The sequence below is a fragment of the Rana temporaria genome, chromosome 1 (assembly GCF_905171775.1).
Source record: "Rana temporaria chromosome 1, aRanTem1.1, whole genome shotgun sequence".
NCBI lineage: Eukaryota > Metazoa > Chordata > Amphibia > Anura > Ranidae > Rana > Rana temporaria.
This window is the reverse complement of record NC_053489.1, coordinates 95,937,112-95,960,178: the sequence shown is the minus strand read 5'-3', so window position 1 is coordinate 95,960,178 and position 23,067 is coordinate 95,937,112. Positions and strand designations below refer to the sequence as shown.

Genomic DNA, 23,067 nt, shown 5'->3' with positions numbered 1-23,067 from the left:
GCCCCCATTGTCTCCTCAAATGCTCACCTCCAGAGCCTCTCCCACCCTCTGGAACTTTGCACCTCAATCTGTCTGGCTATCCCCTACTCTGTCCTGTATTCCTTTGCACCACTTGACACTTCCTATTAAATAGGAAGCTCTTATGAGCAGGGTTCTTCTAACCCTCTGGTATAGAATTGTATTGTAAAGTAACTATACTGTCTGCCTTATATTGTAAATACGTGCGCAAACTGTCAGCACTATATAAATCCTGTACTACTCTATAGGTGGTGTTATCACTCCCACCAAGCAGTCCAAAAATCAAAAATCAATGCTGAGAAGCAGATGAGAAATGTCCCAGAAGGAGTGTTGAAAAAGAAAGAAAAATAGCAGCGTGCACCATCCACCAAAAATCTTCTTAATTCACCAGTTGTGATCACTTGCCCCGTCGGGGTTCAAACTCAGCGCAATGAAATATAAAATACGCCTTTCAGTGAATAACACTTCATTAACCATGGATCTCAGCGGACAGCTTCTATCATGGAACCAGATGCTTTGAGGACCCTCAGGTAAAACAAGCAAAAACAGAAAAAGCCACCATAGCGTAATTCAGCTTTTAATATGTAAAACCCTCAAGTCCCAGGACATCAGGCTCCCCTTATATATTCAACGTACATTCATTCAAACAGAAATGGGCATTTGAAAATATCACCAGATCCTCATGCGATCGGCGTCAGTGTCTCCTCCTCGCACCGCTGACAGGATATCAGGCAGAGTTACAGCTGCCTCGTCCTGCTTCGGTGGAGCTGGGGATCCTTCAAATGTATGGTGTAGCAAGCACCCTGACTAGTTTCGCCAGTGAATGGCTTCTACGGAGGGCGTTTTCAGGGATTTGGTTCCATAGGAATGGACCATGGTTCTGGACCTGTATAAGCACCCTGCCGCTGACTATGGCAAGGTGACCGCCCATGCAGGTTCAGTGCCGAAAGCAACATTACAGGTCGTTCCCACATCACTGTGTCCAAATACAGCTCTCAAGGTTTTACCTAGGACGTGCCAATCCAGATGCACTAATATCTGAGGCATTAACCACTTAAGCCCCGGACCAATATGCTGGCTAAAGACCCAAGGGGTTTTTACAGTTCGGGACTGCGTCGCTTTAACAGACAATTGCGCGGTCGTGCGACGTGGCTCCCAAACAAAATTGGCGTCCTTTTTTCCCCACAAATAGAGCTTTCTTTTGGTGGTATTTGATCACCTCTGCGGTTTTTATTTTTTGCGCTATAAACAAAAATAGAGTGACAATTTTGAAAAAAATGCAATATTTTTTACTTTTTGCTGTAATAAATGTCCCCCAAAAACATATATAAATTTTTTTTTCCCTCAGTTTAGGCCGATACGTATTCTTCGCACCAAAAAAAAAAAAAATCGCAATAATCGTTTATCGGTTGGTTTGCACAAAATTTATAGCGTTTACAAAATAGGGGATAGTTTTTTTGCATTTTTATTTTTTTTACTAGTAATGGCGGCGGTCGGCGATTTTTTTCGTGACTGCAACATTATGGCGGACACTTCGGACAATTTTGACACATTTTTGGGACCATTGTCATTTTCACAGCAAAAAATGCATTTAAATTGCATTGTTTATTGTGAAAATGACAGTTGCAGTTTGGGAGTTAAACACAGGGGGCGCTGTAACATTTAGGGATCACTGTGTATGTGTTTACTAGTGTAGGGGTGTGTGGCTGTAGGAATGACGTCATCGATCGAGTCTCCAATATAAAGGGGATCACCCGATCGATGCGCCGCCACAATGAAGCACGGGGAAGCAGTGTTTACACACGGCTCTCCCCGTTCTTCAGCTCCGCGGAACGATCGCGACGGAGCGGCTATAAACAAATAGCCGTGCCGTCGTCCCGGATCGCTCCCCGAGCGGACCCGACCTCCGCATGTACCGGGGGGGGGGGTCCCGATCGGACCCCCCACCCACGTCTAGCAGAGGACGTACAGGTACGTGATTGTGCCTGTCCGTGCCATTCTGCCGACGTAAATGTACATGAGGAGGTCGGGGAGTGGTTAAAAGGCAATAAGGAGTTGAGTTTGAAGAAAAAAATAAAAAAATGTATGAAAGTAAAAATAAACGTGGTTTCTCTTTTACAAAAGATTTATTGTCATATATACCGACAGTACAGGTTCACAACAGTGTTATAGCATATAATGTATAAAGAAAATCCGGACGCGAAAGCCCACATCAGCATACAGGAAGCAAGATCTTATGCTATACTCTATTGAAAAGAGAGATGAAAAAGTCTTTAGAACAAAATGGTCTAAAACCCAGGCATCGCCCGGCTGACTGTAAACCTGTAGAATGAGTGTTGAATTCACAACATCAACAAAAATCTGAAAGTTAGCATCCTCTAGAAAAAGTACAAACAGCCAAGGAGGAGACTATAAAGGAGTGGAGAAAGAGAGAAAAGTGGAGCAGAGCGAGAAGAAGAATGGAAGGTGAAGTGGGAGAGAAAGAAGAAGGGGGTAGAAGGTCCACGGGGTGCGTGCAAGAGGAGTCCTACGTTGACAGTAATGCGGTGTCAAACCTAGAAGGGTGGTAGTATGTGATCCAAGGCTGCCAAACCCTGAGAAACTTGTCGTGCGTATCAGAAAGGACAGCCGTTAGTTTCTCATTAACCATTACATCATTCAGGCGGTTTTTGACTGCCTCAAAGCTAAGTGTGGGGGTCTTCCAAGCTCTCACAATTGTGAACCGAGCTGCAGTAAAGAGATGCTGGGCTAGTTGCCCTTTTTAGGACGCAGTAATTCCACGATAGGCTTACCAAGGAGTGCTACATAAGGGTCCCTTTTAATGTTAATCTGAAATAGATTACGAAAGAGAGTGTAGACTAATCCACAGTCTGCACGCAGGGGGCAGGACCACCAAATATGCGCCATGGAGCCCTCTTGGGAGCACCCCCTAAAACAGAGCGGGGAATAATTTGGGATAAAGCGAGCCAACCTCGCCGTTGTGTAGTACCACCTATACAATACTTTATAGGCATTTTCCAAAATCAACACATTACGTGAGCACTTGGACAAGGTTAGTGTCATCACCCGCCAGTCCTCAGGGTCTAGCTGCTTCCCCAACTCCTTCTCCCATTGGAGGTGATAAGGCCTCAGCGGGGGTCTCTTTGAGGATATCACAGCTGAATATACCAGCGATATTAAGCCTGGTGAATGGGGTCTGGCTCTACAGAGGCCCTCAAAGGGGGTCAAAGTATAAGGGGTAAGTTGAGTCTTAATAAGACTCAGAAGACAGTGGCGAAGTTGTAAAAAGTGATAGTGCTCTTGCAAGGGAATAGTGTGGGAAGAGCGAAAAACTTCAAATGCCAGAATCCCAGTAGGCCTCAACAGCGAGTGAACATCTGTGAACCCGTTCGCGGTCCACAATGAGAATTGGGAGGGATTATCACGGCCTGGAGGAAATAGCTGGCAGCGTAAAAGTCGCAAGAGTGGAAGATAAGAGACCAACCCAGCAGAATACCACGTTTATATATAAACATGGTTTCTTTGTGAAGCAGAAGCAACTATAATTCTCTTGTGAAATGTTCCTCAAGCAGTGTTGGGTGAATTCCTCTTTAATGGAGAAGAAAGAGAGCGGAGGGCGCACCGACCTCGTGTGATACTGATAAAAAATATTTATTCCAATAATAAAATCAATGGTTATACTCACAAAATTGGAGTTAAAAACAGGCTTTAAAAGTGAGTACAGCAGATGTCCAGCACCGTCAGTGGAACACGAATAATCGTTTGAACCAATCGGTAGATGTAAAAGCTGACGCGTTTCGGGGGCGTACCCCTTTCCTCAGAGATAACGTGGTCTGCAGTGCTTAATGGCCAAGCTGTCACTTTTCAAAAACAGCCCAGTGGTGCATGGCTCTGCCAGCACAGCCATGTCATTCATTATCAACGATCTGTGACTGAGAGAACCACAAGTCCCATCTTACACCGCTGCAGACAGTTTGTAGTTCTCAATGAAATGCAAGGGTGCTGCTGAGCACCTTCGTATTTCATTCACAAGCCCCGCAGCTTTCAAACTAACAGCCCAAACAAAGGCATGGACTGAAAACTGTAGAGCTTGTCTGCAAAAGGCACCTTTTTTTTCCCCTTCCAAAAAAATGTGCATTTACCATTTTTACCCAAAATGTGAACTTATCCTTTAATTAACCTTTCCAGGTCACAGTTGATGAAAGGGTATAAAACTGGCGAAGTTTAAACTGGAGTAGCACTCCAGAGTTATGCAGGGTACGGAAGAGGCTAGAATCTGAGCCATGGTCACAAGATTCCAGTCACACTGAAAAGAACAAAGCCGTTATGTCTAATCAAGCTGTAAAAGAATCAAGTCAAAGTGTGGGGCCATCTTTACCTATACAGCTTCTGGATTGCATGTGCTGCCGTCTTCCGTACATAGGGAGACAAGTCTGCTGCAGCCTCTTTTATAGCCAGCATCATTATTGGGACAATAATTGGCACACGGATACTGGATAGGACTCTTAGTGCACTTGCACGGATCAGCTGATTAGGATCCTGAAAAAAAAATATATATATATTATTGTAAATATTAGTACAAAGACCATAAATTCATAATGACTTGCAAACAAACTCCAAAAAAAAAAAAAGAAAGAAAAAAAAAAAACCTGCATACCTCTCACCTTACTATTGTACAATTTCATAAAAAAAAAAAAAAAAAAAAAAACACGTGTGCACTTTACATATGCAAGTCTTCTCACATTACAATAATTATTTACCTACTGTTTGCAACAGCGTACATTGTAGTGTTATGCGTTGCTAAAAATGCTGCCAATGTGCTAGTGTTTGTGCACATTAAAATGTGCTACTAGCCCACATACTGTAAAAAGAACTGTCTGTCTCAGTACAACGCACCATAAAAATGCATGACATTACCACATGTTTGATAATGCAACAAAAGTCTGAATGAGCCCTTGGGAGTCTGTTCACCAAAATGAATTGCCATGCATTTTTAAATGCTCCAAAATGCAAATATAATGCCTGTTCAAATGTGCGCCTAAAATGCCAGGATGGACACGCTGCAGCTGGATAGCCCACATACAAAGGGAGGGGCTTAAATGTTGCTTCTTTCATTGAGAGGAAAAAAATTGGATTTTTATAACAGCTTACCTGTAAAATCCTTTTCTTGGAGTACATCACGGGACACAGAGTCTAGTAATTACTAAGTGGGTTATATGTTCCACCTTCAGGTGCTGGACACTGGTGTTATCAATTAGAACAGGAAGTTCCCTCCCTATATAACCCCTCCCATACTGGAAGCACCTCAGTTATTGTAGCAAAGCAATAAGTGTCCCAATATCCTTAAACAAGAGGGGCGGGAGCTCTGTGTCCCGTGATGTACTCCAAGAAAAGGATTTTACAGGTAAGCTGTTATAAAAATCCTATTTTCTTTATCGTACATCACGGGACACAGAGTCTAGTAATTACTAAGTGGGATGTCCCAGAGCAATGCTTACTGAGGGGAGGGAGACACCATCAACGCAGGCCACCATCAGACATGAGGACCTATAATGCTGCCTTCAGCATACTGCGCCAAAAAGCTGCATCCTCCTGCCGTCTTATGTTCACCTGATAGGGATTAGTGAACGTAAGCACAAACGACCAAGTTGCGGCCTGGCAAATCTGAGTCATAAAGGCTTGGTAATGTACCACGCATGAAGTGCTTACTATCCTGGTAGGGTGCACCACAAAAGAAACAGGGGGAAGCCCTCTCTTTAAACCAAAAACCTGAATAATAACCTGATGAATCAACATTGACAACAGTTGATTTAGACGCTGCCTGCCCTTTCCTGGGGCCTCCTGGTTGCGCAACAACATCAGTTTTCCGTACCAGAGCAGCCGCTTCAGATAGGTCTAGACCTCTCTTACTCTAACGAGAGAGAGTGTAACCATTTTAAATCGCTGATCTAAACACTGCCCGCCCACATCTAGGGTCTTCTGGCAGCAAACAAAACGTTAGGTTTCTATATCTGAAACCTTCAGACAGATTTTTAACTGCTCTCATCTCTATTGAGAGAAAAGCAATAACCTTTCCTTCCGCAGGCCTAGGTTTTGAAAAAAAAGAAAGGCAAGAATATCTTGATTCAAATGAACACTAGATCCTTCTAGTAAATAAGGTTGGGTGAGGATTTAACATCACCCTACTTGTAAGAATAATTAAGTATGGCTCTATACAAAGAAAGTTGCCCATACTGAAACTCTTGCGGAGGCTACTGCAACCAAGAACACCAATTCCCTTGTTAGAAGGATGAAGGGAATTATGGTGCATCAGCCCAAGGTGCTGACCCTGTGAGCTGACAAAACTAGATCCAATCCTCCGAGCACAAGGGCGACCTAACTGGCGGACTTATACACGTCACCCCTTGTATAACGGCCCGAATCAAGAGTGTGAAACAAGCGACCTTTGAAAATATTAACAAGGCCGAGATCGGATCCTTCATGGAACTCAAGGCTAGCTCCATCTCCTTTCCAATGTAGGAAGGCCAGAAGTTTTCCTATGACATACTACCAAGGATGCCACCCTTGGTTTTACACCAGAAACATGGGCCTTACAGATCCTAGGATATCTGGTCCTGGAGGCCAGCTCTCCTGTATGAATCAAGGTAATTTCCGCTGATTCTGAAAGCCCCGATCCTTAAGAATGCGGGCTATAACAGCCAGACCATTAATACCCATGTATGCAAGACAGGATGTAATACCCCCTGCGAAGCAGGCCTGGACAAGCTGTAAGGGACCTGGGTCCTCTACTACCATCCCTGCTGTCCTGCACAATAAAGTCGTATGGGCTAAGCCGGAGCAATTAGGCCAGCTTCTGTTCTCCTCTGATGTTGCATGGAAGCCACGAAAGTCGCAGCCCTGGGGGGAGAGAACACATAAACCAGCGACAACTGGTCCCCAAGGATCACCAACACATCTGTCCCGCATGCGGGTGGATCCTTTGTCCTTGACACAAAGCCGTTCAAACTCTTGTTGAACCTGGACATCAATATATTTTATGTACCGGGTACCGTTTCTGTGACATTTGGTCAGAAAAAAGTCGGGTGTAGAGGTCATTCTCCCGTTAACAATTGTTGACAGGTCCAGTGAATCGCCTGCCAATTCTGCATTTCATAAAAATGACGATTGTCAATAGGCAAGGCACAAGCTCCTCCTTGGTAAACAAAGTAAACCACTAGAGTGGCATTGTCGGATTGTACCCTGACAGAACAACCCTGCAACCTAAACGTTCAGGCCCTTAAGCCATACGCTCCATCAGTAGCTCTAGAATGCCAACGGATAAGGCTCACTTGGAGCTTGACCACCTCCCCTGGGCAGTGGTCCCTTCCCCAGGCCTGGCCTCTATCCCTAAAAGCCCGCCCTCGTAGCTGCCATCTCCCAGGTAACGGGCATGAAGGATCTTCCCTTCTGCCAATCATTTATTTCAGCATATCCCTGGGACCAGACGCTTTGGATAATGCCAGGTTAGGTTCCAGGCCGACAGAATAATGTTTATATCAGTCTAGAATAAAACTGAGCATAGGGAACTAACTGTCTTGAATAAAGCCGGCATATTCCCTAGCACCCTAAGTAAAAGGTAACACGTAAGGAACTGTTCCTTGCCATGAACACATAACCCAGCTTTCTCATAGCGATGATCTTGTCTGAGGCCAAAAACTCTCCTTTTTGGGCTGTGTCCCACACATTCCAAGCTTCTCGTCAATGAAAGAATGTACCTCTAGACTGGGATCCTAACCCAGGAGTTCCAGATACTTAACCATGCTGGACTCAGCCATGCTACTGACTGATCCGTCAGCAGGAGTATGCCTCGGTATGCCATTACTGCTATACCCTGGGCCTTTAGACCTGTTAGAGGCAGGCCCTAAGGGCAAGACCACCAACTGGAGACAGTGCTGTTCCCCTGCGAAACGCAGACAACCTCTGCAGTCCCATGTAAACACATATGCAAATGGCTCCCCCTATGTGTATGTGGCAAGTTTTAAAGCCATATGCCCCTATGGAAGCGTGTTTTCATGGAAGCATGATTTCATACAAATATGTTTTAGGCAAAAACATAAAAAAGGGCGCGCTGTATACACGCATACATATAGCATGTGAGCTATGAACAAGCATCTTGCAAGCAAGCATGCGCTCTGAACGTGTTATGCAGCATTGTGCAACATTTATCCCTACAGACACGTATTCCTATGTAAGCCCAAGGAATCCTGTATAATTAAGGAAACCTAAATTATCATGCCTCATTAAGCAACCACGCAAAATCTAGGCAAACATGCATCCTTATGTGATTCAGCATTTTTCATGCGATCAAACATCCTTTGCATTTTAAGCACTCCTGTGCGGACAAGTACCCTTGTGTGACCAAGGACTCTTGTGTGATCAAGCACCCCTGTGCGATTCAGCCTCTTTATGCAATCAAGCATTTTAATGCGATTTTAGGCATCTCTGTGAAAACAAGCCTCTCTATGTGATCAAGTATCCCTGGGTAATCAAGGACTCGGTTGATCAGGCAACCATTTGTGATCAAGCTTCTTTATGCATTCAAGCATTTTATGCGATTTTAGGGATTTCTGTGGACACAACCTCTCTGCGTGACCAAATATCCCTGGGTAATCCAGGACTCGGGTGATCAGGTAACCATGTGTGATCCCGCATCTTTATGCACTCCAGCATTTTTATGCGATTTTTGGCATTCCTGTGGAAACAAGACTCTGTGTGACCAAATATCCTTGGGTAATCAAGGACTCTGGTTATCAGGTAACCATGTATGATCCCGCATCCTTATGCACGCAAGCATTTTTATGCTAGGCACTTTAATGTGATCAAGCATAATTATGTGACCATATAAAATTATACCAACAAAAAACATGCATCTTTATGTGATCAACATTAAAAACATGTTCTGTTACTTGTTTTTACCCCACATGCATTTTTGAACATTCCAAACTCATGTACTTTATGCAAACATGCAGACTGGTAAAGAGGCAGTTATCCTCTGCAGATGTGCGTCTCCGCAATCCTGCGACGTTAGCCATGTGCACCAGCAACTGTGCATTCCCCAGTTGTGCATTTGGTTAGCCTGAAGCCAACACCAGGATGAGGACCTTATGGAGGTCTTCCTAGCAACCTATAGGAAAACCCCCTTTTTTTTTTTTTTTTTTTTTTAAACTCCAAAGAGGAGACAGAGGCCCTGGACGTCTAGGCTGAGGGAAGTTATATGCAGCTTGAATCTCTGAAAATGACTGCAGCTGCAACCAGAGCTTGTGGGGCTTCTGATAGCTTCTCCTCATTAGGCTGCACCTGTTACCTGTCCTCTGACAGTGAACCTTCATCCTCCGGTCTTTCAATCCCCTTGTTTGAGGATTTAGAGCAGGGAAAGGGGCACACCCTGTTTTCTGCTTGTGAGGATGCTGCGAATATAGCAGTTAACCTCTTATAGACCTACAAATGCAATGCAAAAAACATATGCAGAGTGGCTGCAATTTTGGGGGAGGCTGCAATGCCTGACAGGGCTGATGGCTCATTCTGTAAGCCGTCTCAAGTCTCTACAGGGGAGGATAGTATCATGCAAGCATGATAAAGGGCCACCGGATTCAGGTGGTGATACCCTTTATATTCCTACCCCTGAACCCTTTTTTTTACAGGAAGACAAAAGTCCTAAGCCAAAAGCAGAGGAACTTAACCCAAGTGCATCAACAGCTGAACTTAGTCTAGCAAAAGAAAATGCCTGCTAATCTGCACTGCTAGATGCTGAGTAGGCGTCTTGGGTAAGTCTGTATCCAACCACATGAGGTGCTTACATGCCCCAAGCTAATGTGTCCCCCTGGCTTTACAGAGCCCCCTCAAGGGGAGATTTATGGGTACTACAGCCATACTGTCTCAACAGACATAGAGGTTTCTTTTGCCCAGGCACACATGCATTACAGGCAAGACCCAATAGCCCCTTATGGAAGGCCTCCTGCCGAATCAAGTTCCACGGGTACTTCCCCTTACCTTCCACGACGTAGGGTTTTGCCAAAGCAGAAGACCCAATCTTCACCCTTCACTGTGGGTATTGTCTAGGACCTTCAGGGACCGGGGTCCATGGGCAGGATCACCACTCCCCTGGACCTATATAGCATCCTGGCAGCAGAAAAACATTTGGTCCTTGGTAAGGCACAAAGTACTGGAACCCAGGATCCAACCCTCCGCAGAGAGGCATTATAGGCTAAACCTCGTTCTTCGTACCGAGGCCCGGGTACCGTCCACTTTGGACGGATCCGGATTCTATGGAGGCTTTTTAAATCCAGCATGGATCCCTCCAGTGGAGCTCCTCGGAGCACATGTTCACTCGTGACCAACACCTTAGACACTGGTGAATAAAAACTGAGGTGCTCCCAGTATGGGAGGGGTTACATAGGGAGGGAACTTCCTGTTCTAATTGATTACACCAGTGTCCAGCACCTGAAGGTGGAACATATAACCCACTTAGTAATTACTAGACTATGTGTCCCATGATGTACGATAAAGAAAGCAATGCCCTCTAGGTGATAAATGTACATTGCAAGGGTTTTACCAAACTTTGTTAGTGTTGGTTTTATCATGTGAATGTGAGAGTCTGGCTAATTATAATCACGTAGTGTTGGAGCTGTACGATTCTGGCTAAAATGAGAATCACAATTTTTTTGCTTAGAATAAAGATCAGGATTATCTCACGATTCTCGCGGAGTAACATCTTTCACATTTAACAAAAAAAATTGGGCCAAGTTTAAGTTTTTTTAAAGACTGCTGAGCAAATAGTGTGCGACATAAAATGATGCAACAACCGCCAAGGTTCTTCAAAGTAGCCACCTTTTGCAGCAGACACATCTCTAGAACTGTTAACAGGGAGACTGTGTGAATCAGGCCTTCATGGTAGAATATCTGCTAGGAAACCACTGCTAAAGAAAGGCAACAAGCAGAAGAGACTTGTTTGGGCTAAAGAACACAAGGAATGGACATTAGACCAGTGGAAATCTGTGCTTTGGTCTGATGAGTCCAAACTTGAGATCTTTGGTTCCAACCCCCGTGGTGTCTTTGTGCGATGCAGAAAAGGTGAACGGATGGACTCTACATGCCTGGTTCCCACCGTGAAGCATGGAGGAGGAGGTGTGGGGGTGCTTTGCTGGTGACACTGTTGGGGATTTAATCAAAATTGAAGGCATACTGAACCAGCATTGGCTACCACAGCATCTTGCAGTGGCATGCTATTCCATCTGGTTTGCGTTTAGTTGGACCATCATTTATTTTTCAACAGGACAATGACCCCAAACACACCTCCAGGCTGTGTAAGGGCTATTTGACCAAGAAGGAGAGTGATGGGGTGCTGCGTCAGGAGAGTAATGGGGTGCTGCGTCAGGCGACTACCTCTTGAAGCTCATCAAGAGAATGCCAAGAGTGTTCCAAGCAGTAATCAAAGCAAAAGGTGGCTACTTTGAAGAACCTAGAATATGAAATATAGTTTCAGTTGTTTCACACTTTTTTGTTATGTATAATTCCACATGTGTTAATTCATAGTTTTGATGCCTTCCGTGTGAATCTACAATTTTCAGAGTCATGAAAATAAAGAAAACTCTTTGAATGAGAAAGTGTGTCCAAATGTTTGGTATATATATATATATATATATATATATATATATATATATATATATATATATATATATATATTAGGGCCGAAACAACTAATCGATTAATCGACAACTAATCAATTACAATTTTCATAATCGATGAATCGGCCAGTAACATAATGGGGGTTAAAAAACTAAAATTAGCCCTTTATAGTACAAAAAAGCAAATCGCTACTGTAATTACTACTTTCACTGTCCCACGGTTAAAAAAATCTAACCCCTTACAGTAGCGAATATTTGCTCTTTTTGTACTTATTTTTGTTTTTTTTAACCCCATTATGTTACTAAACATCTCAGGCCTGGGTTCACACCTCTGTTTTTGGTGCTTTTTTCAGAAACACACTATAGTTCATTTACATGTTTTCCTATGGGACAGTTTCACATCCATGATTTTTTTTCAGCTGCTGCATATTTGGAAAGGGCAAAGACTTCTTAACGCAAAACGGTGCTATTTTGTTTTTTTTTAAAATAATCGTTAGTTGCAGCCCTAATATTATATATATATATATATATATATATATATATATGTCTGAGGGTTCTAAGTAGTTTTCTAGCAAAACATACTGGATTTTAACTTGTAAGCAACAAGTGTCAGAGAAAGGTTTAGTCTTTTAGTGGTTAAACATTTACAGACTGAAAGCAGAACTTCAGTAATTTTTTTTTAAACTTTCCATCTATTAAATCTTCCCCCTTGTTGTTTTAACTTTGGATAGTAAAACTATTTTTTTTTCTGACAGTAAATACCTTATAGAGCCCACTTTCCGCACTGAATCGAGAAAATGCTGTTTTAAGATCGTGAGGGGGGGGGGTGAAACGCGATCTTGACTCTTTAGCGATTAATCGTGCAGCTCTACCTGGTGTACACTTTGTGTTGCGAAAAACTGCAGTGTCTGCATTCTAGGGCTGCAACTAACAATTAATTTCATAAATCTATTAGTTGGCCGATTATTGTTTCGATTAATCGACTAATCGGATAATCTTAAAAAAAAGTGTGGTGTACAATTTAGTTAATATGTAAATAAAAAAAAAAAAAAGGGATTTAATTTTTAATATCCATATGCAGTGGTAAATATAAATAACCAACTACAGTAATTGTAATGTCTTCTACTACCTCCACTTTCTCTGGGTTCAGATGCTGATCTTCCCTGCACAGAGTCTTTAAAGCGGATCTCCACTCTAAAGTGGAGTCCCGCTGATCGGCACCCTCCCCCCCTCCGGTGTCACATTTGACACCTTTCAGGGGGGAGGGGGGTGCAGATACCTGTCTACAGACAGGTATCTGCACCCACTTCCGGCCCTACGATACGGGCAAAGGACGGGTTTTTTCCTTACCTTCCGTCCGTCCCCCGTTGTATGCTGGGAACACTCGGCTCCCAGCACACAGCGGGAGCCAATCGGCGGGCGCAGCGCGACTCGCGCATGCGCCCTAGGGAACCGGGCAGTGAAGCCGGAGCGCTTCACTTCCTGGTTCCCTCACCGTGGATGGAGGGGGGAGCAGCAGGGTGACGAGCGATCGGCTCGTCATCTGCTGCGATCACCGCTGGACTCCAGGACAGGTAAGTGTCCTTATATTAAAAGTCAGCAGCTGCAGTATTTGTAGCTGCTGGCTTTTAATATATTTTTTTAGTGGCACATCCGCTTTAAAGTGATTTTTATTTATTTTTTTTAAAACTTGTTATACTTACCTGCTCTGTGTAATGGTTTTGCACAGAGCAGCTCAGATCCTCCACTTCTGGGGTCCCTCACCGATGCTTTTGGCTCCTCCTGCCTTCAAAGTGCCTCAATAGCAAGCTACAAAAGTATACTATAGAGCAGTAATATGCAATTAGCGCACCTTCAGCTGTTGCAGAACTACAAGTCCCATGAGGCATAGCAAGACTGACAGCCACAAGCATGACACCCAGAGGCAGGGGCATGATGGGACTTGTAGTTTTGCAACAGCTGGAGGTCCACTAATTGCATATCCCTGCTATAGAGCGCCCACTATAGCAAGGTAAAAAAAACATCTGCCTTTAGAACCACTCACTTCCAGGACTACATGTCCCATGAGCCATTGCTCCTCACACTTTCACAAATTCTCAGGCACTTTGTGACATGTATGGATGGTGTACTGAGCTGTGTGTGTGCTGCACTGTATTTCCTGATATGTAAACAGATAATGCATATTATATGCAGGCCAACTAATCAACTGGCCGATTAATCGATTATGAAAATAGTTGACAACTATTTTCATAATCGATGCGCCGCTCGCGCATGCGCAGTGAGTGCCCACACCAAAAATGAAGACGCCGGAGGGAGAGGAGCGGAGCTCCGGCCGACGTGTCGCTGGACCGCGGAGCAGATGAGTGTCTGTTTATTAAAAGCCAGCAGCTACATCTTTTGTAGCTGCTGAGTTAATAAACATTAAAAAAAGCCTGGAACTCCCCTTTAAATGGTCCATTTGACGCTTTAGGGGTGATTTTTGAGTGCACATTTAATCCATTCTAGTTCATAAATGATATACAATTCTCAAAATTTTGCCTGAGCCACAGAAAAGAAACTTACTTTTAAACCACGCTGAAAAGTGGCGATAGATAACAGAGCCAAATCTTGCTGTTCCTCTGCATAACGTACCAGGTAAACGTACACCAGCTTTTTTATCTAAGAAACAAGGAAAACAGAAATTAAATTAGCTTGACAAAGGAATAAAAAATAAATCGCACAGGCAATAATGTGCATCTCAATTGTAGCTCAGGGAAGAAAAAAAAAAACTCAAGCTGATTTGTTGAATGGTTTAAAGAGGAAAACAGGTGGCTGCATCGACACTTAAGAGGAGACTGCGTCTTAATGCTCTGTGTTCAATGTGTCAACACAGAACATTTTCAAACTTTTGACTTAAAACAAAATTATATACTCTCAATCTCCAGAGAGGCACTTTTATGGTTGCTGGGGCAAAAGACATAATATTAAATCACAGAAGGTTTCAAAATACAACACTTGTCCTTGTTCTGCTTTAGATTAGAGCAAATCAATACTGACCACAAGAGGCCTGTGCACTGAACGGCAGCGGGTTGCTGAGAATGGCTCCTTTGCTTGAAACCACTCTGTGCCCAGATAAGGGAGTGCTTAGAGAAGCGTGACTACGCCACTCTCTCTGCACTTACTGCCATTCAGCCGTACTACATGCCTGGCTGTGAAACTAATCACAACTGGGCCATATTAGTCCCGGGCAACACAGGAAGGTCTGTTTAATTAGTTTATCAATGCTAGAACATCAAACTTCATGACATATTGACTAAACCTTTGATTTTGGTCTGTACCACCAGCGAGGTACAGGTTCACACTCTGCATCCTTTGTCATCTGCTAACATCTGGTACGTAGCCCAACAAGAACTAGAGCAGCTTGGGCTCCAAATACGAAATTCATGGGACAGCATTTGATAAATAGCATTCAAATCATTAAGGACGAGAAATGTGCTCGGATGATTTCTGCACATGATTTTTTTTTTCAATTCTTCAGCTTTGTGATCACTTAAGACAAGGGAACAAAAAGGGACAATAAAACAAAAAAACTTTATTTTTTCATCCAGTGTTTGCTTTACCCTCTACTGTTCTACCAAAAAAATATTCATAACACGGGGATCAGGGGTGCTCCATGCACAAACATGTACTAGACATTCAAGCGATAATAGGACACGTATGTACACAATTGTACACGGAGGAAAAATGGTTATTTTTAAAGATTCAAAGACATAGTTTCTTCTACCCTCTTTTACTCGATTCTAATTCACAGATAAACTTAAATTTTCTTGGGTACTTCAAGCAAAGAATAAATGCAGCACAACTAAAAAAAAAAAAAATGTACTTACATCTGTTTATTAAAGCGGGGGTTCACCCTTAGAGGGCACTTTTCCCCCTTAGATTGCTGCTCGTTATTACTAGGGGAATCGGCTATTTATTTTTAAATATGTGCAGTACTTACCCGTTTACGAGACGCATCCTCTCCGTCGCTTCCGGGTATGGGCTTCGGGAATGGGCGTTCCTTCTTGATTGACAGGCTTCCGAGAGGCTTCCGACGGTCGCATCCATCGCGTCACGATTTTCCGAAAGAAGCCGAACGTCGGTGCGCAGGCGCAGTATAGAGCCGCACCGACGTTCGGCTTCTTTCGGCTACGAGTGACGCGATGGATGCGACCGTCGGAAGCCTCTCGGAAGAATGTCAATCAAGAAGGAACGCCGGCTCCCGAAGACCCATACCCGGAAGCGACGGAAGAAGATGCAGCTCGAAAACGGGTAAGTACTGCTCATATTTTAATATAAATAGCCGATTCCCCTAGACCGAACGAGCAGGAAGCTAAGGGGAGATTTTTTTTTTTTTTAAAAATGGGTGAACTCCCGCTTTAACCACTTAAAGACCTTAGGTGTTTTTCAGATTTGGTGTTTGCAAGACTAAAACAGTTTTTCCTGGTGCCTCCATGGCAGCATACTTGTGATAGAGCTCCGCCTCGACTCCTCCTTCAGGGCTAGTGAATAGAATAAATTAAAGGCATAGCCCCTCCCCCAACATTCTCCTTTTTTCCCCTCATACCTTGTTGTGCTGGTGAAGAGTAGATGTATGTCCATACCTCTGCAATCGGCAGCGTCCGCCGGGTTTAGCCTTTCCCGTGCACAGTCCCTGTTCTTGGGCCGCTATTAGCGCTAATAAGCTGGGAGACCCCTCTGTGGATCTGTTGGGGTCATTTCGCAGAGTTTCCGTTTAGGAACGAAGTCTGCTATCGCATCCATGATGAATGCAGTGGAGTCGCAAAAGGATCAGCTCACATCTTTCCAGGCTGGTGGTTTCCATTTTATTTTTAGGCATATATTGTTTTTTGTCTCTCCCCTCTCCCATCCCTTCCTTCCTTTAACTTGCCTGTTAGGTCTCCTTTAAAAAAAAAAAAAAAAAAAAGGTGTGCTTGTTGTTTTATTTTTTGTGATGCTCCCTTTAAAGTCCGGTCAGTTTGATGGGGCAGGTGCCTTTTATCCTGACAGGCTTGCAGTTGTTGATTGTTTCCCCCGAAATCAGCGGTGGGCTACAGTTTTTGTTTTGTTTTGTATATCACTCGACATCACTGCGGCCATCTTGGATTCTGGAAGAGGGGCCAGATTTGCCCTTTTTCTTCCAGAGTCACTTTGCAATGGTGGTTTATGGGATTATTAGCCCATCCACCTGAGCCTAGTTAAGTTCAGATTCAGGGTTAGCCGTCAGAGTCTCCTCAGCTGTGCCCTGCTAGGTTTCACTGATGCTGCTCTGTGGTAGCTACCTTTTTGTGTTTATTCTCAAAAAAAAAAAAAAATGGTGCTAGATAAAATAATTAAAATAAATGTGTGTTATTTAAAAAAAAAAAAAAAAACTCCATAGTTCCTTCTTTTTTCCCTTTCTTTCTAAATTTCCGCAGCTGATCCTTTTGCCTAACTCTGCAATTAGTCATTTATCTTGCAAACAAAGATCCTCGCACCCCTATTAGGTATGTGACCAACTATATGTGAGTATTGAAAAAAAAAAAAAAAAAAAAAAAAAGTGCGCTCACTGTCTAATGTGAGTTCCTTACACCGTGGCCCTGCCCACTCCAAGAGGTCCAGAAAATCTTCAAGACACCGTGATGACGACAGATCAGACCGCAGGTCTCATTCTTCACGTCATAGATCAGAGAGATCAAGATCCAGAGGACAAGATCCTTCCCCCTCTCCTAGGACCTATACAAAGAAGAAATGCTGGACAGGTGGGGCCACACCACTACCAGACAGAGTGGTCTGTAAGGACTGTTTTATGGACTATGAGTCCGGCTGCAAGCTAGAAAATCAGCACGCTGTAGACCTGCTCAAGTGAACAATGAAGGACTCCTTCTCCAAGCTTGCGACTTGGGTCCCCGCTCAACCACTTCAGCAGTTGTCCCAGGTTCAGGATACAGAACCTAATCTCCCTGGTCCTGCAGCAGTCAGTACACCTCTGCCACTGTCAGGCTGACCAGCTAGAGATTCACCACCTGTAGACTCTTCAGAGGAGTCAACCTTCTGGCTTCAGTCTCTCCTTGGTAAAGCTGTTCTTCCAGGCAGTCAAAACTGCAGTCACCTGAGAAGACGCAGAAGAGCCTCCCCAAGAGTCTTCTTGTTGAGGCGACATTAGCCAGGTCATTCAGAATGAATGGGCAAAGACTGATAGAAAACTTTCATGGGGCTGGTTCAATAAACTATACCCATTAACAGAATCCATGCCAGTGGTAGACGCATCGGTGGTGCGACTCGAAAAAAAAAAGAACGCGATTTACCAATGGAGGATTCCGCTTCCTTCAAAAGAACCGCTAGGCATGCGAACCAACCTGGACCCGAAGAGGAGCTATTTAGCCGCGGGAGCAGCATGTAAGCCAGCTATCGCCCTCACATCGGTATCAAATGCCATAAGATCTTGGACATATAATATTGAGACGGCTTTGCGTCAGGATGTCCCCAAGGAGGATATATTTAAAGCCTTGGAAGAACTTCGGTTGTCAGCAGACTTTGTCAGGGTGGCGGCCATTGACACGATCAGATGCTCTGCAAGATCCATGTTGCATTCAGTAATGGTGAAGAGGGTCTTCTGGCTGGAAGATTGGCTGGCTGACTTATTCTCCAAACAAAATTGGTGCAAAATCCCATTCAGTGGAAAAGCACTATTCAGAGACAAAACGGTTAAAGCTATCTCCAGGCTGTCAGGAGGGAAGTCCGGTGTGCTTCCCCAGGACCGAAGGATGCGAAGATTCAGAGGCAGGTCCTCTAGATTCCGCCAGACAAATCCAATAGATTTTAGGCAGTCAAGACAGCCCAGAGACAACAAAAGACCTTGGAAAGGTACTCAGACATTCTTTTCGAACAGGAAGATGAATGACTTTTCCGGCTCCACAGGAGCAGAAGCAGTCTTTTTGACGCCAGAGTAGCCCAGGCACTCCCGGTGGGAGCCAGGCTAAAGTTCTTGTCCCAGTCTGGACCACATGCTGTCAGGACCCCTGGGTTCTGTCTACAATTCAATTGGGGCACCTTTTGGAATTTCTCTCATCCCCCACCTCGGGATTCTTTCAAAGGAACAGAGATTCCATCCTCTCCGCCAAGGGCTCAAGCTCTGTAAAACTTCCCAACGTCACTTCAGCCTCAGGGGGCGGCTGTTCTGGTTCCCTTGGCAGAGCGCTTCGCAGGCGTCTACTCCACCCTATTTCTGATCCCAAGAGGACAGGTGGGTGGAGGCCTGTGACAGGCCTTCAGAGGCTCAGCCGGTATATCTGCCCCAAAAGCTTCAAAATGGAGTCCCTGCAGAGGATTATTCAGGCAGTCCAGCCATAAGATTGGATGATTTCTGCAGGATGCGTACCTACACGTTCTAATTCTGTCTGCATTTCAAAAATGTCTGAGATTTGCAGTGGGATGGACCCACCTACAGTTTCAAGCCCTGCCTTTCGGTCTGTGCACCTCTCCCAGGGTGTTCACCAAGATACTAATATCCGCTTTGGTTCCCCTGCGGGAAAGGGGCTTGAGGATATTCCACTACTTGGATGACATCCTCCTCCTAGCAAGCAATCCGGATCAGTTGGTATGTCACCGGGAAATTCTTCTACAGTCCCTAAAAGAGCTAGGGTGGCTAATAAATTCCGAAAGGAGTCAACTAGCACCCACACAGCAGATAATCTACCTGGGTGCAATGTTCAACACTCAGGAGGGGACAGTGTCATTACCACCGCCAAAGACAAGGATTGTCACCCAGAGAATGATCAAGGTCATCTGGAGCCCGTATCTGACAGCTTCACAATGTCTGAGCCTCATTTGCACAGTGTCTCCTTGTATACCCATGGTTCCTTGGGCCCATTGGCACTTAAGGTAGTTCCAGACAGGTTTCTTGGCGCAGTGGAAGAAACAACGACTATCCCAGACGATACTGCTGATGGGAGTAATGCACAGGGATCTTCACTGGTGGACAGTTCCAGAAAACCTCTCCAAACCTAGTCACCTGGTCCCCCATCCTTGGATCACAATTATGTCCGATGCAAGCGGACAGGGCTGGGGAGCCCATTCCGGGGAAACCAGAATACAGGGTAGATGGTCATGTTCTACCCAGGGAGTGGTATCCAACATCTTGGAGATGAGGACAGCCTTCTTGGCACTAACTTTGGCGTCCCAAATCAGAGGCCAGAGAATACTTCTACATCTAGACAACATGGCAGCTGTCGCTTATCTGCAGAAGCAAGGAGGCACTCGCAGCAGGTCGTTCCTCAAGGTGGTGATGCTGATCACACTCTGGGCAGAGAAGAACCTCCTGGACCCCAGAGCAATGTATCTGCCGGGCAGGTTGAACACGGAAGCAGACACGTTGCCCAGAAACTTCCTGGACAACAACGAATGGGCTTTCCACCCCCTCGTCTTCCATCAGATTGCCAGCATGTGGGATCCCCCTCAGGTAGACCTGTTCATCTCCCCAAAGAATACCAAGCTGGACAGATTCTTCTCTCGAATGCAGCATCCACAAGCCGAGGCAGTGGATGCCCTGTCATGCCCCTGAAGGTTCACCACAGCATATGCCTTTCCTCCTGAGGCTCCTCAGGGAGTCAGTCCAGGTGGTGGCAGTATTTCCGTATTGGCTGAAGAGACCCTGGTTCCCTCTAGCCCTGCGCCTCAGTGTGAGCTCTCCAATCAGGATCCCTCCTTTCCCTCAACTTCTGTCACAGGGCAGTCTAGTTCATCCAAACCCTCCAGAAGTTGAATCTTCGAATCTGGAGGTTGAGAGGCGAGGGTTCGAGTCCCTAGGGTGTTCCCCAGGAGTCATAACAACCCTTCTAAAAGCCAGAAAAACCGGCAACTAATGCCATATAATCAAAAATCTGGGACAAGTTCTTGTCATCTGCTACCGGAAATGGATTTGATCCAATCCTTCCCTCTACGTCCAATATTTTAGGTTTCATTCAGACCGGACTTGATCTGGGGCTTGGTCTGAGCTCCCTCAAAGTGCAGGTAGAAGCAGTCTCTGCCGCAACAAGAGATGGGTGGAGGATCTCTTGGTAGTCACTTTCCTCAGAGGAGTATTGAAGATTCGGCGACACCTGTCAGACGATCATTTCCTAAGTGGGATTGTCCCTGGTCCTTGAAATTCTATCTGACCATCCCTTTGCTCCAGTGCAACAAGTAGCAAGATGGAACCTGACACTAAAGACGGCTTTCCTGCTAGCCATTACATCTGGCAGAAGGATCTCGGAACTTCACACCTTAGGGATGGGTGACGACCACATCTCCTTCTTCCCGAACAGGGTGGAACTTCGCCCCTTCGAGGGTTCACACCTAAGGTCGCTACTCCAAGCCACCTGTTGGAACCTGGGCACTAGCAGTGTTTACAGACACAGGTTCAGAGTCTTGTCGTGAGCTGGATGTATCCAGAGTGCTCAGGGCCTACCTAGCAGCCACGACCCCTTCAAAAACTCTGAGAGACTTTTTATTGTACTGTTCAGTAAATACAGGGGCAAAGATGCTTCCATCAGAACTCTGGCATCTTGGGTTGTAAAGTTAATCCAGAAGGCCTACAGGGTAAAGAATATTCTCCATCCTGAGTAAATGCTCATTCTACAAGGGCAGTCTCGGCTTCCTGGGCAGCAAGGGCTAATGTTTTGTTGAAGACGGTGTGCAGGGCCGCCACCTGGTCTTCTCACCATACGTTCCTCAGACACTACCATATTGGTCTAGGAGCTCTCACGACTGTTGAGTTTGGAAGAAGGGCAGTTCAGGCTGCTATGTCTTCTTCTAATTAAACGTTTATTGTTAAGCATTATCCCACCCGTGTCAAGCTAGTTATTCATCACAAGTATGCTGCCATGGAGGCACCAGGAAAACGGAAAATTGTATCATACTTACCAGTAATTTTCCTTTCCTGGTGCCTATCCATGGCAGCATACGCTCCCACCCTCTGTATTCTATATTACGGAGAATGTTGGGGGAGGGGCTATGCCTTTAATTTATTCTATTCACTAGCCCTGAAGGAGGAGTCAAGGCGGAGCTCTATCACAAGTATGCTGCCATGGATAGGCACCAGGAAAGGAAAATTACTGGTAAGTATGATACAATTTTCCGTTTTTCTGCTAGAAAATTACTTAAAACCCCCAAACATTATATATTTTTTTTTCTAACACCCTAGAGAATAAAATGGCGGTCATCGCAATACTTTTTGTCACACCGTATTTGCGCAGCAGTCTTACAAGCGCACTTTTTTTGGAAAAAATTCACTTTTTTGAATTAAAAAATAAGACAACAATAAATTTGGCCAAATTTTTTTATATATTGTGAAAGATAATGTTACGCCGAGTAAAATGATACCCAACATGTCACGCTTTAAAATTGCGCCCGCTCGTGGCATGGCGTCAAACTTTTACCCTTAAAAATCTAGATAGGCGACGTTTAAAAAATTCTATAAGTTGCATTTTTTGAGCTACAGAGTAGCTCTAGGGCTATAATTATTGCTCTCGCTCTAACGATCGCGGCGATACCTCACTTGTGTGATTTGAACACCGTTTTCATATGCGGGCGCTACTCGCGTATGCGTTCGCTTCTGCGCGCGAGCTCGTCAGGACGGGGCGCTTTAAAAAAAATAAATTTTTTGTTTTCTTATTTAATTTTATTGATTTTATTATTTTTTACACTAAAATATAAAAAAAAAAAAAATGATCACTTTTATTCCTATTACAAGGAATGTAAACATCCCTTGTAATAGAAAAAAGCATGACAGGTCCTCTTAAATATGAGATCTGGGGTCAAAAAGACCTCAGATCTTATATTTAGGCTTAAATGCAAAAAAAAAAAAAAAAAAAAAAGAAAATTTGTCATTTAAAAAAATGACAGAAAAAAAATTGTCTCTTTAAGAGGCTGGGCGGGACTGACGTTTTGACGTCACTTCCGCCCAGCAGAGCTATGAGGACGGGTGGGGGCCATCTTGCCCTCACTCAAGTCCTCACTCTCCAGGCGGCAGCATCGGATCTCCTCCGCCGCTACCGACGGCTCCGGTAAGCGGCGGAGGGCGCGGAAAAGCGGCGGGAGGGGGGGGGCCCCCTCTCCCGCCACCGATAACGGCGATCTCGCGGCGAATCCGCCGCGGAGACCGCCGTTATCGTTTACACGGCCGCCCGCTGAAAACATGGATATCTCAGTTGTGGCAGCAGCTGCTGCCGTTACTGAGATATCCATGTTTAAAAAGAGGACGTATATATACAGTGGGGGGTCCTTAAGTGGTTAAACCACTTGGTAAATTTTCCTTCTAAGGACATAAAACTTGGCAAACATCCTCATTGGACCAAACTCTACCTTGTGAGCAGTTGTGTGAGCAGTTGTGCAATTTATAAATACCGAT

General features: G+C 44.7%; 1 protein-coding gene across 3 annotated transcripts in view; it reads right to left on the bottom strand.

Annotated features, from left to right (window-relative positions):
* AP3B1 (adaptor related protein complex 3 subunit beta 1) overlaps positions 1 to 23,067 on the bottom strand; it is a 468,642-nt gene that overhangs the window by 329,165 nt on the left and 116,410 nt on the right. For all 3 annotated transcript variants that reach the window (XM_040340812.1, XM_040340820.1, XM_040340803.1), the window contains exons 4-5: positions 14,244 to 14,339; positions 4,397 to 4,557 (exon numbers count right to left, since the gene is read on the bottom strand). In XM_040340812.1, coding sequence (XP_040196746.1) covers positions 4,397 to 4,557; positions 14,244 to 14,339 — 257 coding nt within the window. The remainder of the gene's footprint in view (positions 1 to 4,396; positions 4,558 to 14,243; positions 14,340 to 23,067) is intronic.